This window comes from Panthera pardus, unplaced genomic scaffold (genome assembly GCF_024362965.1).
Source record: "Panthera pardus isolate Hobbes unplaced genomic scaffold, ASM2436296v1 HiC_scaffold_10, whole genome shotgun sequence".
NCBI lineage: Eukaryota > Metazoa > Chordata > Mammalia > Carnivora > Felidae > Panthera > Panthera pardus.
Window position 1 is genome coordinate 72,750,803 of NW_026526655.1, and position 18,559 is coordinate 72,769,361.

An 18,559-nucleotide genomic window follows, 5' to 3' on the forward strand; every position below is an offset into this window, starting at 1 on the left:
AATATTTAGGGGCTTCTGGGTGACTCAGAAGGTTAAGCATCCAACTTCCGCTCATATCATGATCTTGTGTTTGTGGGTTCGAGCCCAGCATCAGACTCTGTGCTCACAGCTCAGAGCCTGGAGCCTGCTTCAGATTCTGTGCCTCCCTCTCTCTCTGCCCCTCCCCCACTTGCACTCTGTCTCCCTCTCTCTCTCAAAAATAAACATTAAAAAAATTTTTTAATATGGTATTTATAAATGAAATTAGATTTGACCCAAAAAACTGGACTCTGAGTTGTTACTTTGTATTTCTCTATTAAGTTTCCTACTACATTTACACATATACAGTTGGCCCTTGAACAACACAGGTTTGAACTGCATTGGTCCACTTATACGTGGATGTTTTTTCTTCAATAAATACAGTCAGTACTGTAAATATATATTTTTCTCTTCCTTAGGATTTTCCTAGCAAATTTTTTTCTAGCTTACCTTATTTTAAGAATACAGTATATAATACTATGTATAAAATATATGTTAATACTATGTATAAAATATATGTTAATAGACTGTTTATGTTATGCTTCCAGTCCAACAGGTTATGAGTAGTTAAGTTCAGTCCAGTCCAACAGGTTATTAGTAGTTAAGTTTTGGGGAGTCAAAAGTTACATGTTGATTTTCAACTATGTGGGGGTCGGGAATCCCTAATCCCTGCATTGTTTCGTGGTCAACTATACATGCAAAGAAGGACCCAAGTAAATAAGTGCTGTTGTTTGAGAATTCTGCCACAAACTTTATGAAGGAATTCTTGGAAGTCTTACTGGCCAAAAAACAAAGAAGATCCAGGCAGTGTCTTGATTTCACTTTCTGTGTCCAGAGCTTTCACTAATTATGCCCTTCACAGGAAACAGGCTGTTCAGGATGAACCAGCTTGGTCCATTATGTGTAGGCACCTAACACATGATAAATGCTAAGTATCTGTTCTCTTCCTTCTCTCTTTCATCCTTTATAGTTCCCTAAAACATATGGAAAAGGTACAAAGAGGATGGAAGGCAGAGCCTTCTAAACAGGAAGACCTTCATTAATTAAGGATGTGTTGAAATGAAACATCTCAGAAACTACATAAACTGTACTTAGAAATCTATTCTTAAAGCTGCTCGCTGACTCCCAAAATCTCTTTAAGCAAAGGAAAGAGGCTTTTCATTTAATTTCACAAAGAAAAAGGATAAAATGGCAGTACTTGATACAGGCTAAAAGGTAAAGGACTTCTAAAGAATAGACCACCATACAACAGACAAATGACTCAGCTTTCTCAGTTTGAGGGAAAGGGTAAAGATGGCACAAAAAGACTTCAGTATGCAAAGACGATGGCAGAGTATTTGGAAATGGGAAGTCGTGGAAAGAAGCTTCTAGAACATCACTCCTGAGAGCAGTCCCACCTTCTCTTCAAGGGAAGAACAAGAAGCTTTACAAGGGTTTTGTTTGTTCTTAAAGGCACCACACAGTGTTCTAAGGAAAGCAAAGCTCTACTGAATATTTAGCAGAAGCCATGTGTCAAGTGAGACTTCTGCAAAAAGGTCCTTGTATTTAACCCTGACAACATCCCTGTAAGGTAGCTTAGTGAATAAATTTGTCCAAATTCAAGTAAACTAGGAGGTGATCAAGCTGGGATTTGAATCTGTGACTTCTAATTCCAAAGTCTGTGCTTTTTATAGACTTTGAGACATGTATAGACAACAAAGAAAAAATGGTGAAGGAACCATATCAAACCAGAGGGAACAGCATTCCTGACTTTACCAAAAACCAACCTGGCTTCTATTCTGTTTTTATATCATGTCCCAATATTTTACAGAATTTTCTTAAGTGCCCTGGTAAAGAGAAATACAATACCTTTAGATTGAACTATTTCTGCCTGTTTTGTTGCTTGGGAAACATTTTTGGAGTCCGTTAACAACACGATACCATATATCCATAGCTCAGCAAGACAGTCACTGCACTAAATTCCTAAATAATAGTCCACAACCACAGAAAATGGGCAATGCAGCACAGAATAATCAAAAGCAGCTTCATATTTTCCGGATAAAACAAAGCATCGTTTGTATGGAGGCATTTTTAGAAGGTACCACTGAAAACCAGACTGCAGCCTGGAATGGCTTAAAATACCACATTTAACAATCACATCAGTGGCTTTTAAACTTTAGAGGCAAACAGCTTCCTTTTACTACAAATTCAAAGTGAAGGATTAGATGCAAAGCTAACAGATTAATTCAATACACATTCAAGTTTACAGACTATCCAATGCCTTAATTAACACCATTACAAGTGCACTTAGCCGACCAGCTGGGTTTTAACGATGAAAAGGTGAAGGTCAAATGTGGTTTTTTTTTTAATAAATTGCTTCAAACTAAGCCTCCCTGCTGAAAAAAAAGAACACAAATAATTAAACTGAAAGGAAAAGGCTAATAAACAATTATTTGGGCATATTAAGCAACCCTTCTTTACGCAGTCTATATTTTAATTGAGGCAGTGCTTCAATTAGAAGTTCACCAAACTTTGTTCTTCTTCCTCAACTTGGAGCTTCTTCCCCACCAAAACAGAACAATTGCAAAAGTTGGATAGGGCGAAAGACTATGGTTTCAAGCTTAGCACAGAGCAGAAAGGAGGGATACAGAGAGAGGGACAAACCCTCTCTAGAAGGGCAACAGGTCTTGCCTATTGCTTCCAGAAGGATGCCACTGTCTCCAGGATTAAAAGAAAAAACCCAAACTGCTAGCAACTGTAAGCTACAATTATATCAAAGATGTTAGCAAAAAATTAGGTTTCATTTCTGGGAGCCCAATAGGCAAAAAAAAAAAAAAGTCCAAAAAACTAGCCAACTCATTTATTCACTCTGGAAGTGGCAGCTATTCCAATGAGCTATCCTACAGATTTGTGCTTGGTTTCTGAAGTGGAGGGGACCTGCCAATGTCTAGGACAGAAGACTCCTCTTCAATGCATGTCTCAGTGGGAGGTGAAGTCCACTTCACCCTGTAAAATTAAGAAGTCAAAATACACACCTGTCCCACTTCTGCAGCTAGAACCCAGCATGGAAACCAGGCTCAGTCATTTAGATACACTTGCCCCACACTTTCAGTTATTCCTTGGCTATTTTTAACCATGTTTTCTCCCAGATGAATTTTTAAATCAATTGGCTATTTGTGTTAAAAAAAAAAAAAATGACAGGATTTTTTTGAGCAGTGAAAATACTCTGTAGGATACTATAACAATAGGTACAGGTCATTACACATTTGTCCAAACCCATAGAATGTACCACATCAAGAGTGAACCCTAATGTAAACTGTGGGATTTGGGTGATTGTGATGTGTCAGTGTAGGTTCATCTATCGTAACAAATGTACTACTCTGGTGGGGGGTGTTGATCACGGGGGAGGCTGTGAGTAAGTGGGGGCAGAGGATATATGGGAAACCTCTGTACCTTCTGCTCAATTTTGCTATGAACCTAAAACTGCTCTAAAAGAACCATGTCTTTAGGGCACCTGGTTAAAGTATCTGACTTCGACTCTGGTCATGATCTCACAGTTTGTGAGCTCAAACCCTGCATCAGGCTCTCTGCTGTCAGCACAGAGCCGGCTTCAGAAACTGTCCCGCTCTCTCTCAGCCCCTTCCCAACTTGCATGCATATGCTCTCTCTCTCTCTCTCTCTCAAAAACAAAATAAACAATGTCTTTAAAAATAAAATAGGATTTCATTAGTGATTAAATGAAATGTATAGGTAATTCTATGAGAGTTAATCGGTTTAAAATAACGCTTTTGTCCACTTGGAAAGCATAGTATTTCTTTCCATTTATTCAGGTCTTCCTGTAAGTGCTTCAGCAAAGTTTTATTTTATTTTATTTTTTTTCAGTGTAAGGCTTGTACATTTTTTCTTAGGTTGATCTATGAAAGTTTTTGTTTCTATTATAAAATGGGACTTTTCCCTATTGGTTTTCTAACAGTGCTGTTCTATAGAAAAAATATTAATTCCCTACATTGCTCTTTTATCGACTCTAAACTCTTACTTGGTCCATACTTATATCAGAATACTCTCAATATACTCACAGCAATTATTTCATCTTTAAATTAAGTAGGTTTAATAATAGTAACATGAAAGTTTTTTGATAGCAAAGGTCACTTAAAAAGACATGGTCTCTCCCCTCTGGAGAGCTTCAAAATAAATACATTTGCTTTAGATCAAGTCCTTAACATAAGAGCAGGGAAGGGAAAAAAAAAAAAAAAAATAGATGCCCTCATCTAGCTCTCCCCACGTTGTGGTTTAATATTGATTTTTGCTCCCTCGGGCCTAACTCAAGGTCAAGAGAAATACAGTACTCATTTGCACTGATGGAATGGTGGGGACAAAGCAAATGTACTTTCCCAAAAAACATTTTCAAGTTTTTAATACTGCATTCTCTGACACAGTTCAACAGCCTCCAGAAAACACATTTTGCTTAGCTATAAGCATTCCCTACATTATAAAAAGCATAATTAAAAAAAAAAAAAAAAGAATTTCACCATTTTTAGAGTTCACCCAATGGCTTTTAATAGTTTAATACTCAACATACATTATTTCAAATACCATTATATACATATAAATTTCAATACCTAAAATTTTACCAATAATTTAAAGTACACATATGTGACATTTTCTTTTAGGGATAGGAACTGAGGATGTAATGACTTTTCAATACATATTTCTGAAAAAATGTCTGCTTTCTTTTGAAGAATACTAAATTTAACTCAGTGATTATGTTTTCCAAATTCTCAAAGCTGATTCGATTAAAAAAAAAAAAAGTATAGTTCAAGATTGTAAAAACAACCTACAAGACATGTATAAAAAGCGAAGCTCAGTACTTTAGACATAAATATTTCCTAAATTTCTGTAATTGTGAGTTCAAGTACATAAAAATGAATTTTCCTTTGTCTTTGCAACAAAGATTGGTTTTAATTGGAAACAGGAGAGCAAAATTTTTCCACTTGTAGGAGATATTATTACCCAAGTCTCAGAGCAGTCTCCATAGATTAACCAGCTTTAATTTACAGAGAAACTTAGCTATGATCTACTTATATAATGAGAGTTGGCACTGAACTTAACATACGAATGGTCAAATTCCAAGTATTTTCCTCAATCATCTTGTGACATAACTTCATCAAGATTTAAAATTCCATCTGCTTTGTTCCCCAACTACCACAACCAGATTCTAGTTAAGAGAAAAAAGGCACATACCATACAGATGTTTTATGAGAAATGTTCCCATTGCTTTTTCAAGTTGGTTTGCATTAGTGAAAAGCCATAGTGTGGGAATTATTATGAAGAAATGATTCAGAAAAAAACAGTAGTTGCTCTTAACAACCAGAGGGGGAAATGAACCCAAAATCACATGCTCTAAAACTGGAAAAGTTACAAATGCAAACTATGTTCACGGTCTGGCCCTTCTGAAAGGCAGGGTGCCCCACATCATTACTGTACTGTTATTTTACTGGCACTGGTCAAAGAGCATCGTGGGTCTGCTGTGAAAGACTCCATTACAAAGCAGGGAGTTTTGGCTTGGAGATCCAGGCCAGTGGTTGGGCAGCTCCAGCTAGATAGACAGCTTAGGACCCAATTTAATGCTGAAAATTCCAAAGGCATGTAAAGAAGCAACTAACAAAGTCCCTAGCATGAGTGTCAGACAAGCCAAAACTGGGGAGGGAAATTTTTTTAAACAGCTTTCAGAGAAATCAAAAGAAGGATATTTTGGCCTTGCCCCAGCAGAGGGTGAATATCCTCCTGGACAGAAATCATGTGTACTGAAAAATCTCTATAGTAACCATTCTAATTAATTATTCAAAAGGTAGGGATTGGTTTTTTAAGATTAAAAGCAGAATATGGTCTCTTGTTTCTATCGTTAGAAACTGGTTTCTTTTTTTGTATCTGCTATACAGGTATTAATGAGAAGCTTCTAATAGAATCTTAACAGTAACTTTACAATAAAGGGTATCTTTTTTTAAATATTTATTTGAGAGAGCGAGCAGGAGCAGGGGAAGAACAGAGAGAGAGAGAGGGAGAGAGAGAGAGAGGGAGAGAGAGAGAGAGGGAGAGAGAGAGAGAGAGAGAGAGAGAGAGAGAGAGAGAGGGAGAGAGAGAATCCAAAGCAGGCTCTGCACTGACAGCAAGAGAGCCCGATGCGGGGCTCGAACTCACATCCGTGAGATCATGACCTGACCCAAAGTCAGATACTCAACCAACTGAGCCACCCAGGCACTCCTAAAGACTCTACTTTTAAAGTAAGTTTGACATTTTGCAGACTTTTTGGTTTAAGGGTTAATTAATAACAGAAAATTTGTCTAAATTCCATATAACTAAAAAGTTTAAGCCCACCTATTCTCTTAAGCACAGAAACAACACATATTAATATGATCATTAACATTACATAACATACATTATGAATCTCACACACACATTACATAGTAACATTATGTAATAAAAGCTATTGCAACATCTTTTCAATTGAAGAGTTAACTATAATTCAGTGATGTTTTGGTAATAAGTGTACTTATTTATACTTTAATAGAAATTACAGGACGCCTGGTGGCTCAGTCAGTGAAGCATCCAACTCTTGATCTCAGCTCAGGTCATCATCTCACCATTCGTGCGTGAGACCAAGCCCCGTGCTGGGCTCTGCACTGTGAGCATGGAGTATCCCTGCTTAGGATTCTCTCTCCCTCTTTCTCTCTCTCGCTCTGCCCCTTCCTGGCATGTGTGTGCGCACACATGCTCTCTCTCCAAATAAATAAGCATTAAAAAAATAGAAATTAAAACTGCAATGTTATTCAGTATACAATAACTCAGAAAACCAGCCACTCTCCAACTCCAGATCATCGTGAGTTTGCAGAGTGAAATAGCACATCTTGGGGAAATCAATCAATGCTAACAGATTTTTTATTGTACAATAATGGTAAAAAATATGTAATTTTCCTAGCAAGAGAAACAGACCACTAGTGGCCACCAAAATAACCTTAGAGGAGTTTATCACATGGAATGCAGTGAAGAGTCACAATGACTACATATGCACCAGAACTCTATCAACAGGAATGAAATCCAAGGCAAATTAAGTAGCTCTCATCATAATGAAAACTAGCAGTCTGGCACTGAGTGAGGCTACACCTGTTAGGCGGAAAATTTGATACTCAAAAGAGGAGGACCAGTCAGCCAGCAGTTGGTCAAACACATAAAATGAAATCGTGTGTGGGAAAAGGGAAAGGGCTTTCTAGAAATCAAATTCCTGGACACACCTGCTATCCCTCCATGTCTTAACTCTGACTGCCTCTGGATCTGAATGTTCTGTTAAAATTATGAACCTTCCAAGCGTTCTGTGGAAAGGATTTGGTTCGTAACCCAAACTCAGTTTTCAAAGTCACTTCCCATAAAAGAGCTCAGAAATGTATTTAATTTCTCATGGCTTCCAGGATTATGTGCATTCTCACCCAGAGCACTCCTTGGGACCCATTCCCGATGCAAGGGCATCCGTTCAGCCTAGAGTGAGCAGGTGTTGATGTCCCATACCCACCTGCTTGTTCAGCTCATTCCTGTACGTACCTGTCTCCTTCCTGCTCCCCTTTCCTCCCTCTCGGCTCTTTTTCAGCACAGCCTTTAACATTTTCAACACTCTTTTGCTTCTAAAGAGAAAAGGAGGGGAGGGAAGAGGAATTAAGGGTTATGAGTTGGAATATAACTTGCATACTGACACAAAAGATAACCTGTGCTCTAACACATTGCTTAGGAGAATATAAAGGTACCTTGAGTTTTACATTATTTTTCTCTGAAGAGACTAAGATGGGAAACTAAATGCTAAAGACACAAAGAGTATTTTATAACATTTAATGAAGTGATCAGAAGTTCACTGTCTTGTTATAAAAGTTAAAAAAAAAAAAAACTCACACCAGGGCATTCTCAGCATTCCACATCTAATTAAGGTTACGAGGCTAAATCTGGGCACGTTACTGTAAGATGTTTGGCACAGGAATTCAGGTCTCCTAACCCCAGTTCATCAAAAGAAAACATTAGAACAGAGAATCAACAAGATAATGGTTAAGAAGAAAGCTACATGTTTAAAGGCACGTTTTGCAGATGCTACTGATTATATAACCACAAGGAAAACATTTTGTAAGTTTATCAGATTAAAACATAACCTTATAAACATTTATAAAATAAATACAATGGAAACACATTTCAAAGCTGATGTCAGGGGACCCAATCAAACAGCATACATTACAGTGGGTTTTTACTACATATAGTTAGGACTTGGGGTAGGGGTTGGGTGGGAGGGTTGGGGATGGGGAAGAAAGTAGAACCTTCTGTGGTGCTACAGCTGAATCCTTTAAATGATAAGCTGCATTTTTAAACAGGGTTGTACTGAGCATGTAAAAACACCACAATGGCCCAGGCCTAAGATGAAACCTAAAACCATCCCTATAGCAAAAGGCAGACAAAGGGCCATTATTTCATCTCTGAGTCTCCAGTAGCTCTCTCCCCTCCAGGAACTCAGAGGAGATGGCTGGACAACTCCCAGTGGTAATGAATCCGAGTAGGTTGTGTTACCCATCACAGCGTTGTTAAGGCACTAAGGACAGGAAGGTGGAAGGCAAGCAGGTTGCTCTTGGAAAAAAGGACAGGACAGGACAGGACAGGAGAGGACAGGAGAGGACAGGACAGGAGAGGACAGGAGAGGAGAGAAGGAAAAGAGGGAGAAACTGCTGGGGAGAAGCGGGTTCCACCTGCCTAGTGAGGTTGAATGCTTGAAATGGCCTCAATGTAACTAACACCCCACACAACTGCTCAATCCCAGAGTGAAACAGAGCCTTTGTGGGGACCACAGAGAGCCAAGAGTCTCAAAGTGCTGCCATTCACAGAGTCACACAAGTACACAGCGTGACCTTCTATCATTTGGTCCAGGCCTGTATTTATTTTTCCAAGCCCTTTGTTTCCCTGACGAAGAAACAGAGACCCTGGAAGGCTGACTGCCCAGGGTCACACAGCTAATTAACAGCAGGGCTAGAATCCAAATGTGCAGGCCCCCAACAAGGGTCTTCTCCTTCCAACACACTACCTCTCCTCTCAGAAAGTGAAAGCTTTGGGCAAGAGCAATCAAACCAACAAACCAAAATCAACAACAAATCAACCCACCCTAGAGATACCAGGAAGACAGTATTTTAAGCAGAACTTGGAGAAAGCTAAAGTTTAATGGAGTTAAATCACTTTACAAAACAAGTCTGCACACACAAAAAGCTTACAGCCTAATTTTTTTTAAAAAGTCTGCTTCAGTGAGGGGTGCCCGGGGGGCTCAGTTGAGTGTCCAACTCTTGGTTTTGGCTCAGGTCATGATCTCACAGTTTGTAGGTTCATGCCCTGCGTCAAGCTCTGTGCTGACAGCATGGAGCCTGCTATGGATTCTCTCTCTGCCCCTCGACCCCACTCAGGCACACCCATGTTCTTTCTCTCTCAAAATAAATTTAAAAACTTAAAAAAATTAAAATGCTACTTCAGTGAACCCTGGTGCAAAGATTTGGGTTTCACCTGAAGGGCAAGCACTGAACCTGGGAAGACCACCAAATTGTGGCAACACCAATTTCTATGATCATGCTTAAAAGAAACACTGAAAAATGTTGTGTAAAAAATGGTGGACAAAATTCAATAATAGATGCCTGCTAAGCTTGGATTTTTTCTTTTCCAAATCAATCAACCTTCAAGGTTTGTCATTTAACAAAGACAACATACTTCAAAAATAAAAGAAAATTATTGATGGAGTCGTGCCAACAGAGCTTGGCTATGGTCCCTTAGTGAGCTCTCCCAGAGCGTACTTCTCTGGACCACAGACTGGCTCAGGCCCCACCATGGCAGTGAGGCTGCCCCTGATTAATCACCCTGGTCATCTCCAACCCACAGCATATCTGCTTTGCCATGGGAAAGACATGTCCCACAGGGTGAGGACTAGGAGACACAGGCTTGGGCATCTCATCCCAGACTCCCTGGATGCCTACTTTGGGGAGCTCAGCTATTTTCAGGATAGTCACATCTTCCACATCAGTGGTCTTGAGTTAAGTGAAAGAGGCTATCAGATAGCCACTGTAATTTTTCTTTCCAGTTCCTGCTTTCCTCCATAAATAGCAAGTCAAGGGGAAAAGCTTAAATTTATTTTCTAAGACTTATTTGAACTATGACCTGGAGAAACTTTAACTGGGTGTACCTGAGTACAAAAGTAACTTCAGCTTCTATTTATTTAAATTATATACTTTCGAGGAAGAGAGAAAAGACTAGCCCCTAGATCAGGCTCTGAAATTCTCTAATGGGGGAAAGTTGCTGTAATTTTCATTTAAAAGAAAATAAAATGTGAATAAATAATGTTAACCCTAGACAACCAATGAGGAGAGGAGAGGAGAGGAGAGGAGAGGAGAGGAGAGGAGAGGAGAGGAGAGGAGTTTCCTTATTTTCCTACTATCATTCAACATCTAAGTTTCCCAAATACCATAGGTTCTTCCTTTTAAAATGCCCAGAAGTTAAATAAACTACCAAGCTTACTTTCACTTTTTGGATTTCTCCTTTAACACAAAGTCTTTGGGGATAGGCACAACATCTCCATGTTATGTGTTAGCATTCTACACAGTGATTACAATGATATGCAAATTATAACAAAGATCACCCTAAGTAAAACAGGGAGGATTTAAATACAAGACCAATCTGTTCTGGTTTGCGGTCACAATGGCAGCATCGTAACCATGACCACCTTGTCTGAAATCACAGAGTAACATAGTGTTAAAATTCTCCTCTTCTGGAGTGCCATACTGCCTGTTTACACAATTCCAAGTGGAATCTGTGAGCTGAGGGCAGGGACTATGCTAATTCTTTAATACAAACAGAAGCCAGAACACAGGCTTCATACCCACTCTGTTCTCCGTATTTGTTGACAGATTTAACTAGGCTGCAATGAACACAGATGAGCGACTTCCTCCAAATCAAGCAATTAGCCAACATTTATAGCAGTTTATAAGTTACAAGGAACATTCCTATAGATTTTCATTCACAAGAAACACAGAAACAGAAAACACAGTTAAATTCATGTGACATCAGGCAATGAGACAGTACGGAAGGAATGCTACATTTCCTAATACCCCTTCAAGTCAACACCTGAATTAACCTTAAAATCTCCTGGTAACAAAATCTTATTATCCAGTTATCCTGAGTTTGTATGCACTCCACTAGAAGGAGCATCTCCCATCAAACCATATATCTGACCTCAAAGCAACGCTGTTTCTGAAGGTGGCTCCCTTTTGCCAAAATTAAGCAAATCAAAATAGCAATATTTACAAGTGAAACACTGAAAACTAAGTTGTACATAATTAAGGATTTTTTTTCCCCAGAAAAGGGAGAGACATCAAAAACATCCTCATCTTTAAGGGTTTGAAAATATTTTCCACCCTACTAAGGTCTGACTTATCAAAATAATAGCCATGTCCTCTGGTATGACTACCTGTGGAACTTTCTTTGCATTAGCAATCCTCAGTGTTTATTAAAAGAAAGGAAATGTGTGGTGGCAGTGGGAGGTCTGAAGCACCCTTCAAGATAAATAATATATAGAACAGGGCAAATTAAGAAAACAAAGCAGCATAGAGACCACAAAAGGAAACAAAGGGACCTGCTAGCTGGGGCACTGGCCCTTGGCTGGAAATTCACGGAAAATTACATTATAGAAGCTTCCTGAAAGCAAGAGCCACATCTCAACATTCTTTTAGAGCTCCCATGAAGCTGGGGAAAAAACAACCCCTGATGAATACTTGAAATTCCAGTAGGTCTCTCTCCCTGCTCTGGCTCCTGGTGCCCCGTGCCCCCTAACCCCAGCCTTTTTTCCCCCTCTTATAGTAGAAGCCGCGTAAGAATCAAGAGACCTAATCCCAGCTGTGGCCCACACATTGTAACTAGGAACAAGTCACTGAACTTCTCCAGGATTCACATGCGTCAGCCAGAAAAGGTGGGGGAGACACTGGGCTATAATTTATTTCCCAAGACACACAGGCCCAATCATTCACTCTTCTTTATTCAAAACCACTCTACAAACTGTACCTCTAATTCTGCTGTTCTTTTCTTTAGTTAGGCTGGTCATAAGCAAAAAGACTTCCGATTTGAGTATGAGTTATTAAATGCATAGTAAATTTACAGTCCCACAGTGTGAATTTAAAAGATCTATTGGCATGAAGTCTCAACTCATATGTTTAAATTCTGATGCACAAATTAAGTGGAAACTATCAATTAGATTGAAATCACTTTCAACCCATATTTTACATATTCTGTAGGAAGGTATACATGTTGTTTGGGGAAAAGTTTCTTTAAAAACAAACAAACAAACAAAAACAAAAACAAAAAAAAACAAAAAAACCTGACTCTCCTAGAGCACCTGGCTGGCTCAGTCAGTAGATCATGTGGCTTATGATCTCAGGGTCATGAGTTCAAGCTACACATTAGGTATAAAGATTCCTGAAAAATAATAAAATCTTTTACAAAATTAAGAAATTAAAAAACCTGACTCTCCCAAGCTGGTATTTCAAATTACTAGACAATTACTATATGCAAGTTTGTTTAAAGAAGTTCTCATTTTGTGAACTAGTTGGCAAAAAGAAATTTTCACTTTAGAAGCAAAACAAGACTAAGCTACTTCCTTCTGACTGCAGGAGCTTTTTTATTTTGTGAAGAGATTTGTTCAGCCCAACTTGTCTACCTCTTCCATAAAGCCTTCCCAGGCCATAGCCATAAAAAGTTATCTTTAGGGTTGCCTGGGTGGCTCAGTCAGTTAAGTATCTGACTTCAGCTCAGGTCATGATATGTTCAAGCCCCACGTCAGGCTCTGTGCTGACAGCTCAGAGCCTGGAGCCTGCTTCGGATTCTGTGCCTCCTCCTCTCTCTGCCCCTCCCCTGCTCATGCTCTCGCTCTCTCTCAAAAATAAAGAAACACTAAAAAAAATTTTTTTGGGTTATCTTTAATTCCACATCCCACTTTGTACTGATATATGGTTATGACTCAAAATCATGCTGAAAAATGTTAATTCTACAAATCCCTCTCAGCACCTTGTAATGTACCTAATACACAATCAACACTAGGTACATTTTTTAAATGAATGAACAACAGGTTGTCATGAAAGGGAACTCAAAAATCAATGGCAAGGGGTGTGGACTAATAATTTAAGATTTTTTCCAGTACTAACCACTGGTTTCCAAGTTTATGGTCAAAGTTATACATTTCCACAGCAGGATCTGTTCTTTTATCAGGCCTTCAGAAGGTCACAGGGAGGTTTTATTTTGGTATTTCAAATATGCATACAGAAGGAAAAAGTACAATGACAGAAAAATCAAACCCTGAAATCAATACATTCTCCTCCAACCAGGAAAAACTCAGATGGGAAGATAACCAAGGGCAGCACTTCTGGCAATAATCTTTATGCCTCCCGGGCCAATGGCTGTTGTACAAGATTGAGCACCAACCTTACAGAAACCCCCTGCTCACCCAGAAGCTGCCATCAGGTTGGAAGCTCCCCAACCAAGCACATACCTCCCTACTCCAACAGCAATGCTCCTAACTAGAGCTCCTAACTAGAAGACAAAGTAACCACCATATTGCCACCACCACCACCAGCCAGACATTCATAGATATGTAGATCTATTTGAGAAAGCATAGGCATTTCCCCCCGAGCCCACTTCAAAAGCTACCTCAAAGCCCCTCCTACTCCTGAGGCCTTCTTACCCACCTGCTTCCTCCTCTAGGTCTGATGGTCAAACCCTGCCCCACTCCCCACATCAGCACAGAATTTGTATGGTCACTCCAGTACCACTGGATACTTTGGGGAGGAACAGAATTTTATTCCATCTATAATTCTCCAAGGGAAGGGTTGTATCTCAAAATAGACTGCCATCCCTTAATAAATTTAAACAAACGTAATAGTGTCATTTAGAACGCAAGTCCTGGGGCGCCTGTGTGGCTTGGTTGGTTGAGCATCTGATTTTGGTTCAGGTCATGAGCTCACAGTTCGTGGGTTCAGGCCCCGCATCCGGCTCTGTGCCAACAGTGCCGAGCCTGCTTGGGATTCTCTGTCTCCTTCTCTCTGCCCCTACCCCGCTCACACTCTCTCAAAGATCAATAAACATTAACAAAAAACTTTTTTTAATAAAATGCAAGGCTCTGAGGATTAGAGGAAATTGTTCTGACTCTCCTGGGCCAGCTGGCAGCAAAGAGAGACAGGGTTACAACCTGATTTTCCAATTAAGGAATCAGCCCTATGCTTGGAGTTTTTCATTTTATACACTCCTAAGTATTTGTACCAAGCAAAGAAGGATGCGAAGTCAAACATAATATGATGGAAAGGGAAGAAAATGATATTAACAAACATGGGCAGGAAGCTAGGAGTTCATGCCTCCATTTTCTCTATAAAGTAAAAATAAGGTATGAAAGGAGCAGTGAAGGTTGAAAACAGCCCTTGCAGAAGAGAGGAAGGTAAGCACAAGATTAAAAGGACAGCTGAACAGCTCTGACTGCCCAATCTAGGCTGCAGAGCAAGCCATGGCACCAGATCAGAGTGTGCAACTGTATCCTCATGCTCAGCCCTACGGACCACCCAGAGGAGGAGAGGAATGAGCCAGCGAATGAATGGCCAGCACAGGAGCTCCAAGACTGAGAAGGGTGCTCTTGTGATGTGCTGAGAGTGGTACGCCATGGAATGAAGGCTAGACAGGGAGGGAGGGAGGCCCCGAGAGGTCTGATAGCCAGAGAGAACAGGGACTGTGTCTCAAGGAGATCAAAGAACAAAACAGTCACACTAAGTGAATGAGGAAGTTGAAAAAAAGTCCAGTCCTTCTGAATAAACTTTTAAATTTTGGATGTGGAACAATTCCAGACAATGATAAAGATCACATGATAGCCAACAGCATTGTTTGGTAAAGTGGAATGTCTTCAAGCCCAGGTTGCTGGAAGCAAAGAAATCACAGAACTTGATTCCAGGTGTATGGAAGGGCCATTCAGATGCTTATTACAGTAATGGAGGCAGCATTTGGGATATCAACCATCACCCGAATAGCTAGTATTTACTAAGTTTTACTATATATCAGGTAAAGTGAAGAGTTTTACATACATATATAATCTCCTTTTATCCTCAAAAAAAAAAAAAAAAATCCTGTGAGATAGCTTACTGATTTTTTTTTTTTTTTTTATAACCAAAAGAAGCAGAAAGGCTTAGAGAGATTAACAACTTTCTCAAAGTTACACAATGTGTAAAGGTGGAACTAGAACTTGAAAGCTCAGGCACTGACTGGCTGACTCCAAAGTCCTCAATGAACTGGGGGGAGGAGAGGAGGGGGACAGGGAGGTGACCAGGAGAGTGCATAATACAAGCTTCAAAGACAAGGTGGCTTTTGCATAAGGGTGAAAGTGTAGTTGTTATGGATCCAGCCAAGGAGAGCTGGGAGAAGGCCAACATCAAGCGTGAGCCCCACTGGCCATGAGGTCAAAACCCACGGAGGACCACCCAGGGTTTGAATATGAACCACAGTCTTTGAACATGCTTCCTTCCATCCTCTCTCACACAACTCTGTAGAGGATATAACTAGGGTCACAGGATGCTCCCCTGTAAGGTTTACAGCAACTGGAGACCCAAGCCGTGTTCCTCACAATGGCAGTTAGCTCTATAACAACCACACTGATTACATTTTCTTCTCTTTTCCCTTCTTTCTGGGAAGTTTTCCACTTGTGTCATTTAACAGATCTATGAGCTCCCAGCTTACACTGACTACCTTCTTGATGTATAGCAACTACAACTCCCTTAATAAGGATAGAAGGCATTATGTAAACAAAATAACTTTGGGCTAGTTATTTCCCCTTTTATGGACTCCTGTATCTAACAGGAATACTGCTCCCTTTCTGGCTTGACTGGACAACCAGGCCTCTTCTACCTACAGGTGCTATAATTTCACAGGGAAAATTTTATTTCTGGTTCATAAGACCACTGTAATCATAGTAGCTGGTAAACCATCACTGCTAAACCATCACTGCAGATGAAAAAAGAGCCCCTCAGTGGAGTCTATGGCATGGGTGATAAGCCTTTATAGGAAAGGAGAAGAGACCTTGAAGACATGTCAGAAAGTCCATTTTTCAAAAACTGCTAAAAGGTAATCAATCAATGCCAGCTGAATGAAGTCTGGTATTATAAATCTAAAGAAATTACATTTTTTAAATTGCACTGCATCTGGCCTCAAAGTGAAAAAGGTCAGACAACTTCAAAGATGCCGTGAAAGGCAGCTATTCATTACACAAAGATCTCTTGCTTATGTAGCTGACAGATGGATCCTTCACTTAAAGCCCTACAGAAGACATCAAAATCCCTCCTCCACTCCTGTCAGTGATGTGCTAGGATGCTCCAAACAAGGTTATAACCTCCCCCCACCAGGTCCTAATTTCATTAGCATGGGAGTTCCCAACACCCAGTGTCATTTTTTTTTAAACTCCCCTAGGTGATTCTAATGTGCACCCAGCAACACTTATTTCACACTAACTACATACCAGGCCTTGCTCTAAGCACTTAGCCTACATATATTGTTATTTAATCCTTACCACCACCATCCACAGAAGGTACTATTAAGATCCCAATTCTACAAAGGCAGAGAGAAGCTAGTGATTTGCTCGGGTCACACAGCTCAAGGGAGCAGAACCAGGGTGTCCATCCAGATTGTCCTGCTCTAGAGCCTAACTATATAGTCCCTCCTATGCCTCCTTTTTTAATTAAAAAATGAGACAGACTAGCTCCCAGGGGCCTGATGAGGTGGACAGACAGAAAAAAACTGCCAAATAGGAGGAAAAAAAAAAAATCATCGTTGGTCTCTCTCTCACACACACACACACACACACACACACACACACACACACACCTCCATCCACAGAGCAGCATCCCAGGTTTCAAACCTATACTGAAAGAGTCTGGCTCTATTGAGAGACACCTACTGTCCACTTGCCCAAGTTCTGCTAGGCATCCAGGAGTTATTTTAACCATCAGTGTTGTCAATATTTGTGACCTGGAGGTGTCATGCTACAAAATACATGCTAGAATAAGCAAGTTCTTCAATTCCTGAGCTCACAAAAGAACAATACTGGAAGATGGGCCATATTGCCAATGGGGGAGAGTATTTGGGATAGAGACCTCCATGTCACATGGGCAATGCTTCCCCTATTCCTAACATCCAGAAGTTAGGAACGGTGTATTCAAAAGGATCTCAAAAATCCCACCCCATTTCTCACTGAATGAATTTCATAAAACCTGTTAATAGGAGATGGGGCAAGGAATGGCCTGGTGCCCAGCATTTCTCTGGGCAGTTTTACACAGTCCAAATAGACATAATAAGGTTTTAACTTTGGATAGAAAGTTCTAAAATAAACTAGGGTATGCCTGCCACAATAATGCAATGGAGAACTCACTGAAACTAATACATAGCTACAGCAAATATCATCTTTTCCATAGCTACAGCAAATATCAACACATGGAGCACTGTGTATTCTTTTCTGAAATTTGTAAGGGAAACCATTGTTGGCCATAAACACTCATTGTAGTAAGCCGTCTTAAGGGGGACTGCTACAGTGGGCCCTAAGAAAGGTCACCTGGAAATAGGGGATGGTCTTATTTTATCATTCACCCCAAGAGCCCCAAAATGGGGGGAAGTCAGAGCTCCAGATGATAAAAGTCAAAGACAACTAGGAAGCAAAAGCCAAATATGTTAAGACTTTTCTTTTTTTTTAAGTTAACTAATCTAGTCTCAAAGCAAGATGAGAAAGACACAAGGATGCCATCCAAGGCAGAAGCTTATGACCTTTTAAGGGACACGGACTGCTTCAGCAATCTAGATCCTCTCATGAGAATGTTTCTGAATGATTCTGATGAAGAAAATACGCTTACAAAGAAAATCAGTTACACTGAAATGCACATATAAAACTATTTAAGAAGCAAAGATGTGATAATAGTGATGTGTGCTTAACACATACATAACAAGACACAGCAGCAGGGCTAACAGCTACTGTAGTTTTCTCAGCAATGATGGGCATAAACGATGGTTTAAACTATTTCCCACAATGTGATACCAAAATCTGATTTCTACTTGCCAAAGCCACAGGTGCTACTGTATGCTGCATGTTTTCATGACTTAAGGAAAAGCCACATTCTGGTTAAAGGTTGTGAAAATAAAGATGTAAATTTTTTTCTCCATCCCTCCACATTCACAGAACCCCTGAAGTGCATCCAATGATCTCAGGATTAGGAACCCTGACTCAAAGAATCAGAGTCAGACTCAACAGGACAATTACTCAGACTTGCTAAGTGGTCTGCTAATAGCCCAGGAGCTTCCAGAGAAACAGTAGCTCAGTTTTATCCCACTAACAGAACCACTGAAATTCAGAAAATTAAACCGCAATTTACTGACTGGCACACATTAGCAAGATGGGGTATTTCACGTATGCACCACTCCTAGCAATTAAATGCCAAGTCCCATG

General features: G+C 40.0%; 1 protein-coding gene across 12 annotated transcripts in view; it reads right to left on the reverse strand.

Moving 5' to 3' along the window:
* The window catches only part of TANC1 (tetratricopeptide repeat, ankyrin repeat and coiled-coil containing 1), a 239,857-nt gene that overhangs the window by 153,045 nt on the left and 68,253 nt on the right, over positions 1 to 18,559 (reverse strand). For all 12 annotated transcript variants that reach the window (XM_019457149.2, XM_053908394.1, XM_019457190.2 and 9 more), the window contains exon 2: positions 7,591 to 7,670. In XM_019457149.2, coding sequence (XP_019312694.2) covers positions 7,591 to 7,651 — 61 coding nt within the window. In that variant the 5' untranslated portion in view covers positions 7,652 to 7,670. The remainder of the gene's footprint in view (positions 1 to 7,590; positions 7,671 to 18,559) is intronic.